Here is a 21,601-nt window from a genome sequence, read left to right on the forward strand (position 1 = left end):
ATGTAGTGTGAAAACACTTTGCTTTCCAAAACTCCTTGTTGTCCCTTAAGTGCATTTTAGGTGCATTCTGAAATATCACCCCAAGCCCAATACCCCTAAGTGTTTGAGTAGTGTACTCGGAACATCAAAGCTCAAATTGTCCTAAAACAGTATTTGAAGTCAGATCCAACAGTCACTGACTACAGTAAATGCTGCCTGAAGCAGAGTGATAGCTGGTTTTTCCTGTACAGGAGGAACAATTAAACAGAACACACACGAGAAGCTGTTTGACTGGAGGTAAAAAGGAAGCTCTCAGACTCTAATGGTGAAATGAAATTGTCTTTAATGGGATATTAGCAGTACAATTACACATACAATATTCAAACTGTCTGTTCAGAGCTGGAGATCCTTTTTTCTTCTACAATGTCTACAATAGCTATGTGAAGCAGAGCTGTGGACCAATATCAGATCACACAGTGGACTCACTGTCTAATGCATTCATTTCCTTCATAATGAGACCAAACATTATCAGATCAGTCAGATGCAACGACCTACGTCCTGAGGTCATAAGTCACAGCCCAGCCGGGCGATCTCATCCAGCAGGAAGTCCACGTCCTCCAGCTGTGTGGCAGGATTGGAGAACACACACCTGAAGAAGTTGACTCTGGTTCCCAAAGGCTGATAGCCAATCAGCACGGAGCCCTTCTCCATCATCCTGGCTTTGATACGAGGAGCCACCTGCAAGAGACAGCGAAGATCAGCATCAGTATGAACTCATTCTAAAACCTGTCTCTGCACAGTGTAAATATGGATGTCAGTGTGCAGCAGTGGTGTCCGTCCCTCTCTGTGTCAGGAGCTGACCTGATGGAGTCTTGAGTCTTTGTCCGGTCCAGGAGGCAGGTCTCTCAGACTGGGAGGGATGTACCAGAAACACACATTACTGTGCTCTGGCTGTGTTGGAGAGGCAGAGACAAACCAGTAAGAACTGACAGGTGATTCATATGGATAGTAATATATTTCAACCATCCCAAACTGTTTCATATGATACACAATAGATACATTCTATATGGTTTGACTGGATTTCTACACTGACGCTTCAAAGATGTGACCTGATCTTCATCAAAGTCCCTGAGCTACTAATAGTCATTAACACCAGTAACATTCAAGCCATTTTAACATTTAAAGGCTAGACTGGATATGTGTTGCAGATATCTGTAATTCAGTTTTGCCTAGTCAAAAAGAATATTTCAGATATCCGCAACTACTATCTTCCTTGGACAAACATCACTTTTGCCATTCATGTGTATGGGGTTTTTAATTACAGATGTCTATAACTCAGTTGCAGATATCCCCTATGTGAATTACGGATATCTGTAACCTGAATTATGACTAGTACTCATTCCAGTTTGAGATATCTATAATTTGATTCTGACTGGTCATAATTCCACTTAACGATATCTTTAATTCACCTCAATTAAAGATATCTACATGTCACTTTTCAGATATCTTAAATTAAGTTTTGACTAGGCGATATGACGTTGTAGATATCTGTAACCGGAATTATGACTAGTCAAAATGACGTTGTAGATATCTCAAACTGGAATTTCTACTAGTCGGAATTCAGTTGCAACTGAATTGTATAACTGCATGGGGTTTGCCATACACATGAATGGCAAAAGTGACGTCATTTGTCCTAGGAAGAACGTACAGTAGTTGTGGATATCTGAAATGTTCTTTTTGACTAGGCAAGTCAGAAAGATGTTGTTGATATCTACAATGTTAATTCTGGATATAGTCAAACTTAGCTTATGTTAAATCTGCTTGCCATAGTGCTACAGCTCTGTCTCATCTCCCTGACCTGCAGAACAGGAAGATTGAGGAAATCCTTCATTCCTGCTGCCACGTGCACAATGCCATTTGTTAGGGTATACATGTTTACTTGGCTTTTATATCATATCATTTTAGGTTACGTAAGCTGCTGTACAATTTGAATTTCCCTCCAGGGGTTGAATAAAGTATTGTTCTTCTTTTCTTCTTTCTTCGTCCTGCAGTGAAGAGAGAGGAGCCGTCCACCACCACTGCTTTCCTGCTCCATCAAGGTGCCATGAAGTGGATGATCCTAGTTGTTCAGAATGACCTCCACCATCTTCAGTGTGCATCTCTCCACCACATCCCCCACTGAGTCCATATATGACCAGTGACAACCTGCCTAATATTATCTTGGTCCCTTTTGCTGTGATATGTTCTGACAGCTTTCTATCAGAAGCAGCAGTCTGAGCAACAGTAGCTGGGCCAACCTTCTGGTGAAGCTTTGATTTATTAACTGGTTGGTCCTACTTTGTCTCTAATAACCTGAACCCACATCAGACAGATTCTCAGGAGCTCAGTCCACAACATCTCTACAGGATTCAGGTCTGGGCTCTGACTTCAATGTTTACGGTCATCATCAGCTTCTCCTCATCTTCAGCAGTTGGACAGACACTCAGATTTTAATCTGTGGGAGACCTGGACAAACTTGGTGATTGATGAAGTGGGTCTGTCCTGGTCCAGGGGAAGCAAAGACCCAGATCCTGATGCTCCCTCCACCCTGCTTCACCTCTGGGAGGATGTGTGCAGACCGAGCTGATGTTCTTCAACCTCTCAAAAGTCTCATCAGTCCATTCACCCATAGTCTTGTGGAGATTTAAAGGGATAGTTCACCCAAAATTGAATTTTCACTCATTATCTACTCACCCTCATGTCGACTAAGGGCTGGGAGAAGTTTCAGAGTTATCCGTGGCTTCTCTGAGTTACAGGGGGTCTCGGCATAGCAGTGCATGTCCATATAACGGTTGCAAATGGATACCAACTGTCTTTGTAACAAAAAGACACACCAAAAGACATCCAAATACCTCCATGCTGCTCGTATGTAATGCCCCTCTTGTATTGAAGCCCCGAAATGCAAAATTGTCCCGGAAAAAATTAAATAAGTCTATGTTTCAAGCTTGTTTTGTAGTGGAAGCTCCTCTTCCCGGTTCGTCAAATTTGGACGAACCAGGAAGACGAGCTTCGAGAAGCTTCCGCTACAAAACAAGCTTGAAATATAGACTTATTTAATTTTTTCGGGACAATTTTGCATTTCGGGGCTTCAATACAAGACGGACATTACATACGAGCAGCATGGAGGTATTTGGATGTTTTTTGGTGTGTCTTTTTGTTACGAAGACAGTTGGTATCCTTTTGCAACCGTTATATGGACATGCACTGCAACACTGAGACCCCCTGTAACTCAGAGAAGCCACGGATAACTCTGAAACTTCTCCCAGCCCTTAGTCCACATGAGGGTGAGTAGATAATGAGTCACATTTCAATTTTGGGTGAACTATCCCTTTAAACTGGGGCCAGTGATGGAGCCTCTCCCTCTGCCATGCTGTAGCTCATCTTAATGAGATCCCCAATGGTTCTCATCAATCATCCCAACAATTTACCTTCAAGACATCTGTCAGAGCTGAGCCAGGGTGGAGCTTCCTTCCCCCACTCTTTTACAGTACTTTGAACATGGCATACTGTAGGGTTTGATGTGAAAAGCAGCCTCACCTTGTTTTTAAAGACCAGTTCAAAGTCCCTCCTCCTCTGCAGCTGATCGTACAGATACTCAGCGTTGTCCAGGCATTTGTTGACCTGAGATCCAAACCCCTGTGAGCCCTGAGAGGCAAACACACACATCTTGACAGAGACACTGTAAATTACAATCATTCATTGTTCAGGTGAGTTTCATAATAATAGATGATATAATTACATGAGATAAGAGGTGATGAGATAAAATGAGGAATTTTTATGCTGGAGAGGAAGACGTCTGACATCTGCTGAGCCAGAATGAGAGACACGGTCACTGTACATACACTCTACCTTTGCCTTCCACATGAGCCAGAGTTTGAAGACGTCGACATGTCGGCCACACTGGATGCTCTTATCTCCAGTGTCGTAGCTCACATCGTAAGGTTTGTCTGTCTGGAACAGGTACTCAGCCCCCAACTCATTACAGTCCTGTAGGAGGCCCTGGAGGAGAGAGGCAGCAGAGAATTATCTATCTATCTATCTATCTATCTATCTATCTATCTATCTATCTATCTATCTATCTATCATAGATAGCTCCATAATACTGTAATCACCATAATACAGTAAAACATCAGTGTATACCCTATATAGTCTTGTGTTCCCTATCTTTTTTTATAGTATATTTAAAGCCCCTGTACTGAGCTTGTAACTGGAAAAGTCTCTGGTTTCTGCTGATGTGTCTCTGTTACCTACAACTGCAAATGAGCCCATCAGTGTGAAGATACGCTATTTCTAAGTAGTCTAATTCTATACCTCTGGAAGGCATTGTCGGGTCGGACCACTGACGAAACCATACGAATAGATACATTACGCTGCAAAAAAAAAAAAAAAAAGCAAGTCCCATCTTCTTTCTGACGTTTCCAAAACAAATCTACACACGCCGGCCAGACAAACGTCTTCATGACAGTGGGAAATGCAGTCTTCATTCCGACAAAACACCACCGCGTTCGTCCACAGGGACCGCCAAAATCAACACTAAATGAAAAATCTGTACAGGGGCTTTACTGTAAATTATTATCTTATTTTTATGTATTGTCTATTTTATAATATATGGAATGAATGGTTCTTGTCAGTTCGTGAAGCCCTTACTTACAGTATGTCAACATGGCAAGAAAGTACTGAGCATTAAAGTGACGGACAGAGGATAATTTCTTACTCTCTTCTTGACCAGAATGGCGGAGCACTGCAGGGGGACGCCCATCATCTTGTGAGGATTCCACGTCACTGAGCAGGCTCTGCATCAGAAACAACAAGTCGAAACGACTGACACTGACACCCGACACCATTACGACAGCACGGACCAGCTCTCTTTCACAACACATACAGTATGACACACCAAAACCATCCTGGTGGAGCACAGCGAAACGTCACATTATGAACACGGACATCCACAAACATCATTTGTGATGAGCTGCACTGAGACTGAAGTGGTGGAAGATAAGCAGGTATTATTGTAACACAAAGGAAATGGGCAGCTGAGTGGACCGGCAGTCTGATTCAGTGAGTGTTTACTCCCTGTGTCGCTTGGCAACAAACTTTATTATTGCAGCAGAGTTGAGAGTGAGGCGTGGGCCAGCACGGACTGAGGATGCTGTGTGATGTGGTCAGTGTGTTGTGTGTCACTGCAGTTACCGCTCAATGCCCTGGAGCTTCATCCTGTGTCTGTCTGACATCAGCAGGCCTCCGCCCCACGCTGCCTGCAGGGACACAGACACAGACACACACACACACACACACACACACACACACACACACACACACACACACACACACACTCAGTAACTCATGTCCTGCACACGCTGTCGCATCACAATATGTGTGTATAACACTGCTTAACCTTCGTCTTGTGTTAGCTTTCTGCTACCTCCTCTTGTGTTAGGGTCAGTTTTGACCCATGTTCAGCTGTAAAATTCACTAAAAACATTTTTTTTCATACAATTTGTTTTTCTTCTTTTGGTTACATTGTTAAGCTTCCTTATCCATGAAAATGTTGGTTTTAATATTTTTGGTGTGGGCCTCTGGGCTTTTTTTCTGTCAGTATACCCCTTGACTTCAATGGAACCTTCCTCTTGTCAGCTTTCTGCTTCCATCTCTTGTGTTAGGGTCGGTTCTGACCTGAGTCTTAAATCAGCTGTAAAACACATTTAAAACAATTATTTATCCTCCCATTTGTTTCTCATCTCTTGGTTATGTTGTTAGGCTTCCTTATCCATGAAAAGGTTGGTTTTGCACTTATGATTTCACTCAAATTATTTTTCTTATCGTTATAACCAGGCGAAAATCGATGCTAACACCACAAATGTCATAATTTTAACCAGAGCATTTAAAGTTTCGTGAATTTTTTTTGTTTAAATAGAGGTTTCTGACTAGGTCAAAAAGCCTTGATGCAATAAATTAATTTATGTGGTACTTTTATGCATTAAAAACCTAAGACCTGTGAAGTCGTACCAGTTCGATCTGGTACGAGTTCACGGGTCGGAAGTTAAGAGTGGCCGTTATAGTGACTTTCACAGGTAAAACAGGTCGGAAAAATACGAATGGGTTGCCTGGAACGCTACAAAGTAGTAAGTCGTGACTTGAAGCTGTAATTTACGTAGGGCTGACCTCCAATAGTCGACTATTCGACGTTTCGATTCGGAGAGGTCTGATTCGACTATGAACCTCGTAGTCGAATCGTCAGAAAATGTTGTTATGTAACCAAGATACCATTCTGACTATGGCTGAGCATCAATTGTTACATAGAATGTCTTTTTTTTTCGTTATATAAATGCCTATTTTGATACAAAATCTGTGCCTACTTAATGTTAATAAAGAGTTGAAAATGATGTGTGCGTTTAAATGGTAGTCTTAGGGCGTAGGTATTCACACCAGGAAAGTCTGATAGTTCACTTGCTTTGGTGCGGACTAAATTTTTTTTTACTTGGTGCGGTTTGTATTCACATTGCATTTTTTCACAAGTGGATCAACTTTGTAAACAAAAGCACGTGTGTCCCACAGTCTCTCAGTCATTGGATAAAAATGATCAGCGTACTCAGACCAGGGTTTTTTCTGCATTATAAATTTTGAGGCGGCCGCCTGTCTGCGTTTGTACGGAGAGATCAGCTGATCCGCTGCTGTTTACTTTCTCTCTGAGCGTCTCCGCCTGCAGATGTTCAGATGAGGGAATAGGCCTACCTACGCTCCTCGCGTCAGGAGCAAGTTGATAACCAGCTTCGTAACCTACCGTGTTAACTCGGGCCGGGGCTTAAGGTTTTGTTAAGCTAGAACATGAACACAAAGCCTGGCGATGTTGAGCCTCCTTCGCAGTACAGGCTGGAGGAGTCGGTGTTTTTTTTTTTTTTCCCGGCCTTTATTTTGAAAGGACAGCTGGAGAGAGACGGGTAGGCTACGCGGAGATAAAGTGAGGGGGGACTGACACGCAGTCCATTATTATCTGAAGCTTTCAGGCAACATTATCACCCCTAAAAATACTATAGCCTATATATTGGTGAGAAATGAACGAGGAGGAGGGGGAAAAAAGACGTGTAAACGGCTTATGATTTGTACCCGTTTACATGTGTAGATGTTGACACCTAGTCTGGTGCGCTAAAAAAAAAAAGAAAAAAAGGACGGCACAGCAAAAAACAAACAAAAAAACATAATCATTCTCTCAGGATGCCGCGTGCCGATCGTCATTTAAGCATAGTCACATTTATTTCTATTAACGGTTATTAATCGGATAACGACTTTCTGTTAGGCTATCAGTTAAAAAAAAAAAAAAAAAAAAGATCCTTAACGGCGACGGGTGCGTCCTCTCCAGCATCTGATAAATGTTTTCCACTGACCAGATATCAAGGAGGCAGCGTGTCTGTCTCATAGACTGTAAAAAGAATGGACGTAGCGTCCGTGACGTCACCCATTGGTTTTGGGGAGTCGTTTTTGTGACTCAAATATGGCGGCCTGGACAGCGCCATGTTGGATTTACTGGCCGAGAACCCGCCCACTGGCCTCGAAGCAGCTGTCCACGGAGCTGCTCGGACCTGTCACTCAACGTTTCCGCGCCCTAATTGGTCAGAGTTTTAACCTAATAACAGTAAAACGGTAGAGTTTAAAAAAAATTCACCCCCCTCAGAGTGTGTGCGGGGGTAGAAACTATCGATTGAGAAAAAAAAACGTTCTGACACCAGGCTTTTAACATGTTTACTGAGGATGTAAAATCGGCGATTTTAACATGGGGGTCTATGGGGAATGCTCCCTTCTGACACCAGCCCCCAGAGGAAGCCGGGGGGATTGCAGTTTTTTGAACGCGGAAGTGAGCTTCACTTCTCAGACCCATTACTGCCCCCTTGGTCTGTCTGTGCTCCATGTTGACCCACGGCTCATTGTTGATAATTTCCACATTTTCTGACAACAACGGAAACCTGTTGAATCCAAAAAGGCGCTTGGATTTTGCATTTGGTTCGGGGAAGGTTCGGTTTGCATTCACACCGTACGCGAACCGCACCAGGGTTCGTTTGGGACTCTGGTGCGGACCAAACAAGTGGACCGAGTCCCAGCTGCAGAGGTGGTCTCGGTCCACTTGTTTGATCCGCACCAGAGTCCGCTGGTTTGTATTCACACCTCCCCAAAAAGTCCGCACCAGAGGAAAAGTCCGTTTTAAGCGGACCAAACGAGCCTGGTGTGAATATGCCCTTAGCTTCTTACTACGTATTAATAAATCACACACACAGTCGCACAGTCCAAATGAGCGGAGGTGAGCAGCAGCACACTACAGGAGTCTGGACCGTTAGCATTTAGCCTACGGATTTATTGGCTCACAATGGCTACTAAAAAGTCAAAAGTGTGAGAGTATTTTGAAAAAGTTAAAGATGACCCAAAGAAAGTTAAGTGCAAGTTGTGTCAGTAGCTTCTTTCGTATCACACGACGACAACCAACATGGCGTATCATTTGAAACGGGTAAGGCTTGTTAACTTTACAAAAAAACACAAAAAAAAAACAGTTCTACCACTCTTTTGTCAATACAGGCATAAAACCCCATATTATTATTATATTATATCATTTTTCTGACAGGTTCACCCGCAGTGTCATGATGACAGCTCAGCCAGCACGTCTGCGTCAGCGGCGGCTCCGAGATTAATGCAAAAAAAACTTGATTTGAGACCACCACTTTCAGAAAAGAGAAAAAAGGAAATTACTGAAAAGATTGCGGAGTTTGTTGCACTTGATATGAGGCCGGTGCGCATTGTTGAGGGTGAGGGATTTAAAGAACTCTTGCGCACACTTGAGCCAGGCTACACCGTCCCTACAAGAGCTACAGTGATGGATGTCGTGCACACAAAATATCAATCGACACGGTCAGAGATATACAAGGCAATACAGGACTGTGAAGCTGTCAGTTTCACAACTGATATCTGGACCTCGCTTCAGATGGAGGCTTATCTCACAGTCACATCACATTTCATCACCGGAGACTGGCGACTGGAGAGTTTCGTTTTAGAAACAAAAAAAATGGAGGACAGTCACACAGCCGATCACATTGCACGAGAACTGACGGAGATCATTTGCGAGTGGGACATCCCAAGTACCAAGATCGTATGTGGTGCTTGACAACGCAGCAAACATGGTTGCGTGCACCAACCAGTTGGTCCAGCAGCCCTCCTGGGGAAATATGAAAGGGGTGCGCTGCGCGGGCCACACATTACAACTTTGCATAAACAACGCTCTGAAGCAGGACCCCATTTGCCGCACTGTTGCTGCTGCAAGGCGCTTGGTTTCTCATTTCAAAAAAAGCGCAAAGGCTACCACAGCACTTCAAGATGAACAGAAACAACAGAATGTTCCTCAGCATAAACTGGTGCAGGATGTTGTGACCCGCTGGAACTCTGTTTATTTGATGCTCGATCGCTTGATAGAACAGAAGGGGCCAGTTTCAGCCGTGCTCACAGATGAGAGTGTGAGCAAACGGTCCGGTCGTGACCTGGAGCTATCCACATCACAGTGGCGCACAGCAGAGGACATTGTCGCTGTTCTTAAACCAATGATCACTTTGACAGAGCTTTTGTCCCAAGAAAATAATGCATCCCTATCTGCCACTGTCCCCATGCTTATGAATATTAAAAAAAGACATTTGGTGGTACATGAGGACGACAGTCGAACCACAAAGACCATCAAGACTACGCTGTCCGAGGAGATGGACAGGCGATGGGATCTTAAAGGGCCAGGGCTGGAAAGAAGTGTCTACATCAGTGCGGCGGTGCTTGACCCACGCTTCAAGAAGCTCTCCTTTCTCTCCGACGAACAAAGAGATGAGGCGTATTCAGTGGTGGCAGAACTAGCTGAGAATCTAACTGACAGGTCTTGCCAGGAGGAAAGTGACACGGTGGATCCTGGGCCGACTGCCCCAAAACAGGACACTGTGATGGCTATGCTGCTGGCCAGTGATGAAGATGAGGAGGAACAGGATGAGACGAGTGAGATGAAGGCCTATTTGAAGGACTTCACTAAATGCGGAGGCCCCCTGGAATGGTGGAAGAAAAACGAGGATAGATATCCAAAGTTGTCAAGAACGGCTAGGAGATTTCACAGCATCCCCTCCACCTCCACGCCATCAGAGAGGATATTTTCAAAGGCGGGTTTCATTGCCAATAAATCAAGGAGCGCCCTTTTGCCGACCAACGTGAACAAGCTGGTTTTCCTGGCACACAACCTCAGAAGAGTCAGACAACCACAGGTGCAGCAGAACACTTTTCTGTGAAGAAGTGATTTTTTTTCTTTTTCTTTTGGGACAATGTGAACTTAAGCTGGAGACTGCGCGCGGAGCGTCTCAGCAACGAAGACATCCTTTCCTTTTTTTTCTCTCTCTCTTTTTTTGCTGCATGTGCACTTTCTGAAGCCCATTCGATTCTGACTTCTATTATGTTTATTTTTTCGTTGTTGTATAATTGTTTTTATTTATTCAGGCAGGGTTATTGTATTTTGAGTGAACAATTAAAAGCCAACATAGGTTTCTTAGAGATAAAGGCATGTTTGGTTAAGCTATTTTGTTCCTATTTTATGTGAATTTTTCTGCCCAGTTTTGTTCATCTGGCTTTAAATAAAAAAAGGTATTTCACACCTACCATGTTTTTTGAGTTTTTTTTTTGCTCTTTTGTTTGAAACGGAAAGATCTAGCTGCTATCTTAAAAAAAAAAAAAAAAAAGGTTCGACTATCAGTCGACTACGGCAAAATCTGACGAATCAGATTCGACTATGAAAATCCTTAGTCGAAAACAGCCCTAAATTTACGGCTTCAAAAGCCTGCCTGGAACGCAGAATTAGCCAGAACGACCGGATCGCTTACTTCTGCTTTAAATGATCCCTTGAAGGTTTCTAGTTTGGTTCCTAAAGGTTAACCAGAATATAAACCTCTGGATGATGGATCATTGATCCTGTTGTTGTTTAGTGGATACTTCAGGACCGGCCCTAGGGTTTTGGTGGCCCTACACAAGAGTTTGTTTGTGGCCCCCAAAACATTCCAAATACCAAGCACAAAGCACAAATACCAAATCACAAACACTGCTTACAACTGAATGAACAGACACACACATACACATGTTTATGGATTACAGTAAATGGAATGAGATGGAACGCTGGTTGAGACCTTTCTGACCAAGGCCCCCCCATAGGTTAGAGTCACAATCAAAGTAAATTTGATGGACTATTAAGCTTATGAGCATGCTACTGTACTGGCTGCTTGTAATGACAATGAATGTATTGTCTGGTGAGGCTGTGTAGGTAATGGCACATTTATCATTTATTTTTTCTCTCTCTTTCTCATGTCTGTCCCTTCTTCTTTGTGTGTATATCTTGTTTGCTGCTTTCTTGGCCAGGCCTTGCTTGGAAAAGAGATTTTTTTTTTATCTCAAGCAATCTGCCTGGTAAAATAAAGGTAAAATAAAACACATGTTATAAAGATTTGAAAACATGTCATTCATAATAAAAAGGAACTTGTGTGTGTGTGTGTGTGTGTGCGTGCGTGTGTGAGAGAGACAGAGAGGGGCGCTGGGGCATCTTACATCAACATGCATCCAGAGTGCGTGTTTGCTGCAGACGTCTGCGATGGCGCTGAGAGGGTCAAAGGCTCCGTACACCGTGGTCCCTGCTGTAGCATTCACATAGAACGGGACCAGACCCTATAGAGAGACATGACTGTGTCAGCTGGGACTGCATATATATACAGATGACAACTAAATGAGAATGGGAAGTTGTAGAAAGACTGTTTTGTTGTGTCTGTTTTGTTGCGTCATACCGTCTCTTCAGCTGTAACAATGGAAGACTCCAGTTCAGCTGGGATCATTTTGCCTCTAGCAGACATGAGAAGACAGAGGTTAAGTGAACATGTGCCTTGTTATTGGAATGCAGACTGTATACAGTATGACCAAGAATCTCTAAATATCTCATAGTGGAATACATAGACCATACTATGAATGTTAAAGGGATAGTTCAACATTTTGGCATATTGACCCATTGCCATAATCCCTATAGTCATAGCAGTCGGTTTGTTACCTGTATTTGTCGGTGTGAGCTATTTTTAGAACGGCCAAGCCAAGCGGCGAGCTGCTCAGAGCTATGCTACGGAGGCTAATGGGATTTCTTGGTTTCCCTCATCAAACTCATCAAATACACAATCCAACAACTCCAAAACGCTCTGGTGGACAAGTTGTGACCTTCACATTCAGTGGCGCCGCCAGCCGGAATCCTGTACGCACTGTGCGTACAATTTTTTTCATAGGTGGAAAAAAAAAGAAGCAATTTTGTTTATTTTGAGCGGGTGTGATAAAGACGCTTGTTGTTTGTAACAGGCTAAACGTGCTGAGTTCATTGATTGTTAAACCAATCAGTGGAAGCCTAACGTAAAAGCCAGTGATTGTCGTTTACATCATGTCATCTGTCTCTTTTTGATTTCTGGCGCCTATTACACTACCGCTATGTGATGATTACGCCCGGTCCAGTATAGAAATGTCAAAAAGACAGTTGAGCCTTTTCCAGGCATTTAAAAAAAAAAAGAGAGATCCAAACCCACGATCACAAACACGCAGCAGAGCAGCGATAATGAAGGTCTCTCCTCTCTAGCTCCAAACTCACTCGTCTGCAACGCGATTATGGACTCATAAGTGCCGATTCCAGGTTGAGCCCCCACTGGGGGAGCCTCGGCCCATCAGCTGTGTGTCTGTGGGTATGTGTAACCCGTATGTGTGTAGCCTGTGTGTGTTAATCTCTCACGCGCTCTGTTAAGATGAATCAACACAAACCGCTGCAGAGCGCGAGCCTGGCACAGAGGTGCGCGCTCTGGCGCATCTGGCACAGTCGGTTAACGGCACCGAAAGGAAACTGGCTCCGCTCCGCGGCTATTTCGCGTCCGACGTCTATGTTAAGCACATGTTGTTATTGATATTGTAGCGTCCGACCCGACGTAACTACAACAACATAACACAAACTTATCTGACAGCTCTCTCACTTTTTCCTCTGCTCCTCCTCACTCACCTACACACACTGTCTTCCTCACACTCACCCCGGCCCCTCAGCTTCTCATCCAACCATACCCTACCTGCCCGTACACATTCACAGTCAGTCAGGAATCACACAACTTAAACATCACAACAACATTACTGCGGGGTCGCAACAATATTTTCAGTTGTGCAGTATATTATGACAAGTCCCATTGCTACGTGGCATGATGGGCACAGCGACCCCCCCCCACCCCCCCCCCCCCGAAAAAAAAATTGTTGCAGCCTATTTGCCGTTTCTGTGCGTACATTGAAATTGAATCCTGGCGGCGCCACTGTTCACATTCACCACGCTATGAGATCGGAACGAGTTGTTTTAGAGGTAAATTCATGCAAAACCGCTGATGCGCGTTGCCTTCAGGGACAGTTTTTCAGCAAGCAGACTCTGGGCTCTACTTTCGTAAACTAGCGCAGGCGCAGCGGATAAGGCCTGCGCTCCGCGTTCTCCAACGAGGCGTGTCCAGGAGCAGTTTGCAATTTTCCTTCGAAGCGCAGCAGGGCGCATCCCGCCTACTTCCCTCCCACCGGCGCAAATGGCATAGAGGGAGGAGAGAAGGTGTGGAGTGGGTTTGACACAGCCGAGTCAGATCTTCACCAATCAAATGAGCTCCTCTCCTCGCCTTTAAATCCGCCGCGCGCGCGAGGCGGACGTTTGATTTCACCGTGGAAGAGGGAGGAAAGACCTCACAGGCAAGACCTCTTTTTTCTTTAGAATTTACCTGAGAGGGGAGATGTGAATATCTGCTCACTATGATGCCGAGGCTGATTGTGGTTTGCTGTGAGAGATGATAGTTTATTTGTTTTCAGTTTTATTTGTGACGATGCGGCGCTGGCCCCTAATAAATCAATAAGTAAATAAATAAATAAATAGCTGATAATCTGCAACGGCACAGTGTGTAGTGTCAACACCTGCTCTTGGGACATCCACGGCTGCTTTTTTGTCCCTCCCTGGTTTCATCTGTGTTAATTCAGTCAGGCTGTGTTTCCATTATGCAAGCCTTTGATCTGTCATCAGTGTGACGGGACAATCTATATAGATATACATGCGTGCTGATTCAGATACAATAAATAGGGGTTATTGTGATGATTATTATTATTATTATTATTATTAATTGCATTTAAATGTGCCTGGAACTGTGGAAACCTGCCTGTGAGGTCTTGGTGACGTGGGCGCACTGCGCGCTGGGCAGTCAAAATACCAGTCCGCTGGCTGCGCTGCGCCTTGCGCTGAGATTAGACCAGGTTGGAGCTGGCCAGCTTTCGGCGCACTCTCCGCGCGGTCTATCTGCAACAAATTGTCACTGCGCCACGGTGAATCTGTCGACACCTCCCCCTGCTGCGCGACCACTCCCATCTCGGCGCACAGCAGTCTGCCAATTTACCGAATCCGCTGCGCACCTTGTTGCACTGGAGGAAAATGCCACTGCGCCAGCTGCGCCAGGGCTCGCCTCGCTGCGCCCCCCTGAGTTGCGCCAGGAAAATAGGGCCCTCTGTATTTACCTTGAAAACAACTCTGTCTCGTAACGTTCTGTTATTACGTAATCTCATACTGTAGCGTGGTGAATGTGCAGGTCACAACTTGTCCACCAGAGTGTTTAAAGGTAATGAACCTACTGGTATGACTATAGGGATTATGGCAATGTTGAACTATACCTTTATTTTTATTTTTTTTAAGTATATTTTTTGGCTTTTTTTATTAGATAGCACATAGTGAGATAGACAGGAAAGCAGGAGGCAGAGAGAGGGGGAATGACATGCAAGACAGGTCTGCCCGACGCGGGATTCAAACCGGGGACGCCTGCGTTGAGGACTGTAGCCTCTACATGGGGCGGCCGCCTTAACCACTGCACCACGCACCTCCCCGAACTAACCCTTTAAACATGTTATATAGTGTGGGATTTCCCTCACATAAGGACATGCATCAAGCTACAACAGGTGAGCAAACATTTCCTTTGTCATGGATCACATTGACTATTAACAAACACATGTGTGTTTAGTGACTGTCCAACTAACCCACCTTTCATCACATTTCACCACGACCACATTCTCGCTGCCCAGCCCCAGCACAGCTGCAGATTTCTTCACTGAATAGTGGCTCTGAATGGGTGAAAAGAAAAACGAAAACCTTTCATCCTCATTTGTCATAGCTCAGTGACACTCAGCTGCTTTGTTTGCCTCTGAGAAGAAGCTGCTTCCAGGTATGTGTCAGGTGGAGCTGAATACAGGGGGCACCAGCAGCACACACACCCACACAGGTTCAGGGACAACATGCAACTCCACCCAGAAAGGCCCCAGGCTCAAGAATCACACCCATAACCAGGGATGACAAAAGGAGCCATGATGCTCAAGCCATCATGTGTGTTCCTGGCCTTTTATGTTTAGAAGGTCCACCACCCATGCATGACTGGAAATAATTTAAGGTGAGACACTACAGGCAAAAACACAGGTTTTTCATGCACTGAACAATTTTGAGATTTGGGGCTGTTTTGCTTCCTTAACATGTCTTCTTTCAGAATAGTGGAAAGAAATGGTAGAGAATCCACATAAAGGTGGTTATTTTACTTTTTGTCTCTTTTGTCAGTAGATTTCTCCTAAACTCACCAAAAGTTAAACTGTGCCATGCCTGTCCTACAGACACCAAACCTTCCAGTTGTATCCCTTTACTGTATATATACTGAAGGTTTGGAGGGGATTGTTGATATATCATTCAAAGCCAGATTTACAGTATACAACATTTACCCCTAAAACAGGGCGAAATTTGATTTTAGGTCTGGTGACAGTATTTTCTCATTTACAGAGTGATAAAAAGAGATATCCAAAATCCCCTCAGTAAAAACGTCTGGCTCTAATATGTCAGCAAAATAAAACAAGAATTTTGAAAGTGACTTATCCATTGTTCAGATTTCAGTTCTGGAAATGCATGCAAATTAGCACATAATGAATTACATATTGCCTTATTTAGGTATTTAAACATAAAAAATGACAAACAATGTAAGTGATAAACTTGGGAAGCTTCATGGTGATATCTGTTTTTACCCTATTCACCTGTAGTGGCTTACCTTAACAAAGAGACCTGAGCACAGACCTTTATTTTCATCATTAATGTAAGTGTGTAGATGCTCATCCTGTAAAAATTCTAACATGAGGTGTGATTACATGCTCTGAGGTGAAGAGGGCCAGCCGGGGCAGCGCTCCCATCCCTCTGGTCTTCACCTCAGGGTAGAAGTGATATCTGGCCACCAGGATGCTGTACAGGTTGGATATTGTGCCTCCTTCAGAGAACCCAAGGGAGAGTTTATGAACAATGCACAGTCACAACTGTATTTAACAAAAAAAAAAGTCCTAATCGTCATGTAATTACTGTGTGGCAGTTTTTGTTTTGCTGTGTTTGTTGTTGTTGTTTTCGAGCAGTGTAGATGCTTTATAATAAGCCACTTATTTTGGGGCTGTGCACATCTGTCTTCTCCTCATGTAGGTTCTTGTACACCATGAGTACACCCCTTTTAAACAATTACAGTTTTAAGGAACCCCCGTTCATTCTCTCATCATTTATTCTTGTTCTAAACTGCTTTTATTTATTGTTATTGGAAATTGTTTCATTATTGTAAGTACTGCTGGAGGCGCTTGTGCACAAAGCATTTCACTGCACATTGTACCCTGTATGATTGTGTACGCAACAAATTCAATTTGAAACCTCCAGCCCCACCCAAGAGTTTTTCGTAGCTGCATGGCGGTAACTCGTTCAGCACCCCCGTTACAGTTCCAGGAGATAATCCTTTGGGGGCGGTTCCTGCTCTTGAGGCAGGCACCAGCCACCCCGGCCCCGTAAAATTCCCCCGAAGTTCCTGCAATGGAACGTGGCTACTGTTTTACCACTTAAGTCGAAACCAATATGATGGTCAAGATTGTTTCAAAAAAGCAGACTTGACTACATCCCTCCACAAAGAAATAAAGAAAAAGAAAGAAATAGTTTATTTAATCCCCAAGGGGAAATTTAAAATGTCACCTCGGGAATTAAATGAAGTATTTCTTTCTTTTTCTTTCTTTCTTTGTGGAGGGATGTAGTCAAGTCTGCTTTTTTGAAACAATCTTGACCATCATATTGGTTTAGACTTAAGTGGTAAAACAGTAGCCACGTTCCACTGCAGTGGCAAACACCTTGTTGCTGTAAAACTGTGATTTAAGTATAACTTTTTTTCTGGCAAAAGGACATTTTTAGGAACTTCCTTTGCCAAAACACTACTCATGTCTTACCAGGACAGAAGAGACCGTCTCCCTCATCTTCAGACCATCCCACAATGCTCTGCATCTTCCTCAGGAGAACCTCCTCCATGAGGATGAACACTGGAGACACTTCATATGTAAACCTGCAAAAGACATAATGATCAGACATTCTACAGATCAGCTGCTATAATCTACCATTTTGACCCAAAACTGACACATTATCAGATCAAGACCTGAGGGGAACAGACAGCAGCCACTCGTGGAGGTGTGACTTGTGTTTTTGCTGCCCTGAATACAAGTATACAAGTTGAGGTGAATTGAAATGAACTGAATTGAGATCTTACATGTTAGTGTTGGCTGTAGAGGTCAGCCACTCTCCAGCTACACCAATCACATCCAGACCTGAAGACAGCTGGTTGAAGAAACGGGGGTGGCCTGGACAAATAAAGGTCAGATGTAGTAGGTCAAGAAATCAACCAGATTTATTCGCAAAAATAAATAACAAAGCACCACCAATGGTCACTGAGGCTGGAGGAGCTGTTAGCTGCTGGAGTTCTCACCTGTACTGACACCATACTTGAGTGTGTCTCTGCAGTCCACTAGTATCTGCTCCAGAGTTTCTGGTTGATCTGGAAGGTCCAGACTGAAGCCCTCCAGCCCGTCCTTCAGCTGGTGAGGGTGGTGGAAGTCCAGGACCTACAACACAGGGAACCAGAGTTTGTGTCTCATGTCGTGGTGCTGTGACCAGTAGTACTGTCACCTCACAGATTGGTTGATTGGTTGATTGGTTGATTGATTGATTGAGTGATTGATTGATTGATTTGATTATTCTTTGGAACATATTAAAAAAGAGAGAAAAGAAAAGATGAAATAAACAAATAACACATTATAGTGTCCCAAAGAACAAGTCCAATATTTAAATCAGGATTCATCACTATGTAGTCAAAATAATATTCCTCATTCTCATATTTCTTTAGAATATGTTTTTGTATAATTTTTTTTTAACAAAAAATGTTAATTATTGATTGATTTATTAATTGGTTGATTCAAAGATGGCAAGGTGCACTCGTAAATGTGTGTCGGTAGAGGAAAAAATCAACGTAAGCACACTCATGCAATTAACTGATCACAGGTGTGTGTGGTTGTCACATACGCCACAGACGACGATAGGCTACTTTTTAGGGTCAGCTTCTTCACAGCTCCTATGACGATGATTCTGTTCAGTTCAGTTGTCTGTTCGGTAGGTTTTAGTTTTGTGCTGTCTTGCCAACTTCCTATCAAGTTTTCCCCCCGTGTGATTGTGTTCCCTAATGTGTTTCACCTGTCTTGGATTTGTTTTTTGAAGTCATCTTCAGGCCTTTCTGATGCAAAATTATGATTGTATGTCAAATTCAGATGAGCTTCCAATGAGTTCAACTGTGTAAGCTCTGAGGGTGACTGAGCACCATGTGGAGGCAGTGCACTGGATTCAGACACTGCATTAGTTTATAACGCTGATACACACAGCTGAGTACCTTGGAGCTCCTCTGACTGGACCTGCAGATGTAACCAAACAAGATGCTGACCAGCTCCTGTAGAAATCCCCTGGTCATCTCCTCACCACCTGAAGCTGGGAGCAGGTCTGTGGAAGTACACACAAATACACACACACACACACACACACACACACACACACACACACACACACACACACACACACACACACACACACACACACACACACACACACACTAACAAAGTCAAATGACAGTGGCCTAAACTGGGCAGAACTTTGCATAAACATATTAAGCTATCAGAGGCTATAAAGACACACAGTGCTAGTGCCACATACAAAATTAAAGGAGCATTCCACCTTTTCTACTGCTTCTGACCCACAGGAGCTTGACGCCAACCAGTGACCAACTGTCCAGATTGTCAAGTTGGGAAAACAAACATCCTCCCCTCTCATCCTGAACACTGGTTTTGCTCAGGGGTGTCATCAAATCTGACAGGTCTGATTTGCAACTAGCCTGGCTGACCCCAGGCCTCATCTCAATTCAGATTGAGATTCGGTCTGGAAACCACCCGTTTGTATTTGAGGCGTGGTTTACGAAAGCCCAGAGAGCCAATCGTATGACGTATGTAGAGCGACAGAAATCTGATGAGGAAAAAAACCCTAAACGTTGCTCTTTTTTCAAAATAAACTTGCAGTCTAAACTACTTAAAACACTTTCTAACGCTGCATTGAAAGGTATAGCGTCTGCCGCCATGTTGGATCGACAAGCTATCAACAAAGTAGACTCAGTGTGTCGTCATCGTCTTGCTGTCTCCTCCCCCATTCTGTGATTGGCTCCCTAGTTGAGGAGAAAATTGGGTCCGTGGTTTCCAGGCTGACTTGCAGAGCGAATAAATTTGTGTGCAAGGCAGCATGGGTATACCAACAACAATAAACCACCATATTGTTGGTGTTGCACTGATAGACTTTACATACCGGAAGGCTATATCCCTTTTGAACAAAAAGACAAAGAAGATCGTAGTGGACGTTAGGAATAAGAGAGGGAGCCAATCAAAACCCAGTGTTCCATGTGAAGCAGTGGGGTCTCATACTGTACCAGTGTTTTTAAACCTTGGAGTCACCTGGAATTCAAATGGGGTTGCCTGAAATGTCTAGTAATATATTTTTTAAAAAAGTAATTATTATTCTTTTTTAAATTATAACTAAAACACCAAACACAATCTTAAACAACTGTATTCTATCATTTCACTTTCTCAAATATAAATCCAGTTCAAATAAAATGCAGCATATGAAAATATCTGAGCTGGCGCATCTTGATGGACGGCTGCGATCACATGACTGCACATGATTGTGGGTTCGCCAGGAATTTGTGATGTCAAAATGGGGTCACTAGCCAAAAAAGGTTGGAAACCACTGCTGTATACTGTACATCCACCATCATTGCAAATTCAGGACAGTGTCACTCTTTCCTGAGCTGGTCTGCTAGAAGCTGCTGGTAAACTTCTACTATGGACAGTATCAGTACAGTAACATCACAGCATGGGGTCGTTTACCAGGCCCTCTGTCAGGACAGAACCTCAAGCATCATCAGTGACCAAACACGTCCTGGATACCACCACTTCCAATTACTTCCCTCTGGCAGCCATTAATGAACAATTTGGTAATGCTAAACAAGACAGAAGAACTGTTTCCTCACCCCCTGTTTCTCTCACTACTAATCTCAACTCTTTTATTGTGTAACAATGTAGTCCCTTAAAGGGATAGTAGCATTTTTTAAAAGTGGGGTTGTATGATCTAGAAATAGGCTAAGTACTTTAATTGCAGTAAAAGACTCTCTGCACTCCTCCCGTTAGCAACACTAGCCCATAGCCCTGCCCAGAGATTTACAACATACAGTGTTGTGAACAGACCCAAAGAAACGGCCTATTTTCGCGGCCTAAAAGAGGTTTTACCTGAAAAAAAAAAAATACACAGTTCCATTGTTCGCGATAGTAGCTATAATTTTTTCCAGCCCTTCAAAGCGCAGGAAAAACGCAGTTTTTATTTGGACCTAACCAACTCACGTATCCCTCTGCCCATGGTTAGCGCCCACCGATCAGCAGTTGGTTAGGTCCAAATAAAAACAGCGTTTTTCCTGCACTTTGAGGGGCGAAAATAGGCCGTTTCTTTGGGTCTGTTCACAACACTGTATGTTGTAAATCTCTGGGCAGGGCTATGGGCTGGCATTGCTAACGGGAGGAGTGCAGAGAGTCTTCTACTGCAATTAAAGTACTTAGGGGCTATTTGTAGATAATACAACCCCACTTTAAAAAGTGCTACTATCCCTTTAAAATAGTTGTAGCTGTCCACTGTTATTGTAACAGTCTATATATAATGATAATGAAGGCTGCTACTACTACTACTGCTGCTAATACAATCACAAAAATGCTACACATCACTGACACTGACACACCCTAACTCAGCCTGCAGGAGGCCACACCTGGGCAGCCTTACCTGTGCTGTAGATGCTGCTGAAGTCAGCAGGTGTCCGTCCTCTGTCTCTGACTGTGGCTGAGTCCTCCTGGTGTTTGTCCCTTGCAGCTGATTTATCAATGACTCTGTCTGAAAGAACAAAACACACCATGTAACTTTGGTAGCTAGCAAACAAACTAACTAACATCTGTGAAGACATCCACACAGTTTTAGCTCGGTCGTCCATCATGTTACCTGCTCAGTCTTAGAGCATCAACTAGGGTTGTCAGTTGCCACCCATCCCTAGGTTGGGTTCACACCTAAAGGTCC

The 21,601-nt window shown here is 43.7% G+C and overlaps 1 protein-coding gene across 1 annotated transcript; it reads right to left on the bottom strand.

The window, feature by feature from the left end:
• Window positions 1-418: 418 nt before the first annotated feature.
• gad3 (glutamate decarboxylase 3) lies at window positions 419-21,419 on the bottom strand. Its single transcript, XM_085804806.1, has 15 exons — window positions 21,314-21,419; window positions 18,840-18,946; window positions 17,886-18,021; window positions 17,670-17,760; window positions 17,356-17,468; window positions 16,258-16,373; window positions 15,119-15,198; window positions 11,844-11,898; window positions 11,611-11,727; window positions 5,209-5,273; window positions 4,733-4,811; window positions 3,868-4,017; window positions 3,556-3,663; window positions 841-930; window positions 419-717 (listed from the first exon to the last, which is right to left on the bottom strand). The coding sequence occupies exons 2-15, from the start codon at window positions 18,915-18,917 to the stop codon at window positions 544-546; spliced, it is 1,452 nt and encodes a 483-aa protein (XP_085660932.1). The 5' UTR covers window positions 18,918-18,946; window positions 21,314-21,419; the 3' UTR covers window positions 419-543.
• Window positions 21,420-21,601: the final 182 nt, after the last annotated feature.

The sequence above is a fragment of the Trachurus japonicus genome, chromosome 17 (assembly GCF_045865225.1).
Source record: "Trachurus japonicus isolate A0001 chromosome 17, Traja_1.0".
Taxonomy (NCBI): Eukaryota; Metazoa; Chordata; class Actinopteri; order Carangiformes; family Carangidae; genus Trachurus; species Trachurus japonicus.

Coding starts and splice junctions, on each gene's coding strand:
- gad3 (XM_085804806.1), bottom strand. CDS start 18,917: ATGACCAGGGGATTTCTACAGGAGCTGGTCAGCATCTTGTTTGGTTAC. Junction 11,728..11,843: donor TTGTTACAGCTGAAGAGACG/GTATGACGCAAC, acceptor GTCTCTCTATAG/GGTCTGGTCCCGTTCTATGT. Junction 718..840: donor AAGACTCAAGACTCCATCAG/GTCAGCTCCTGA, acceptor TGTCTCTTGCAG/GTGGCTCCTCGTATCAAAGC.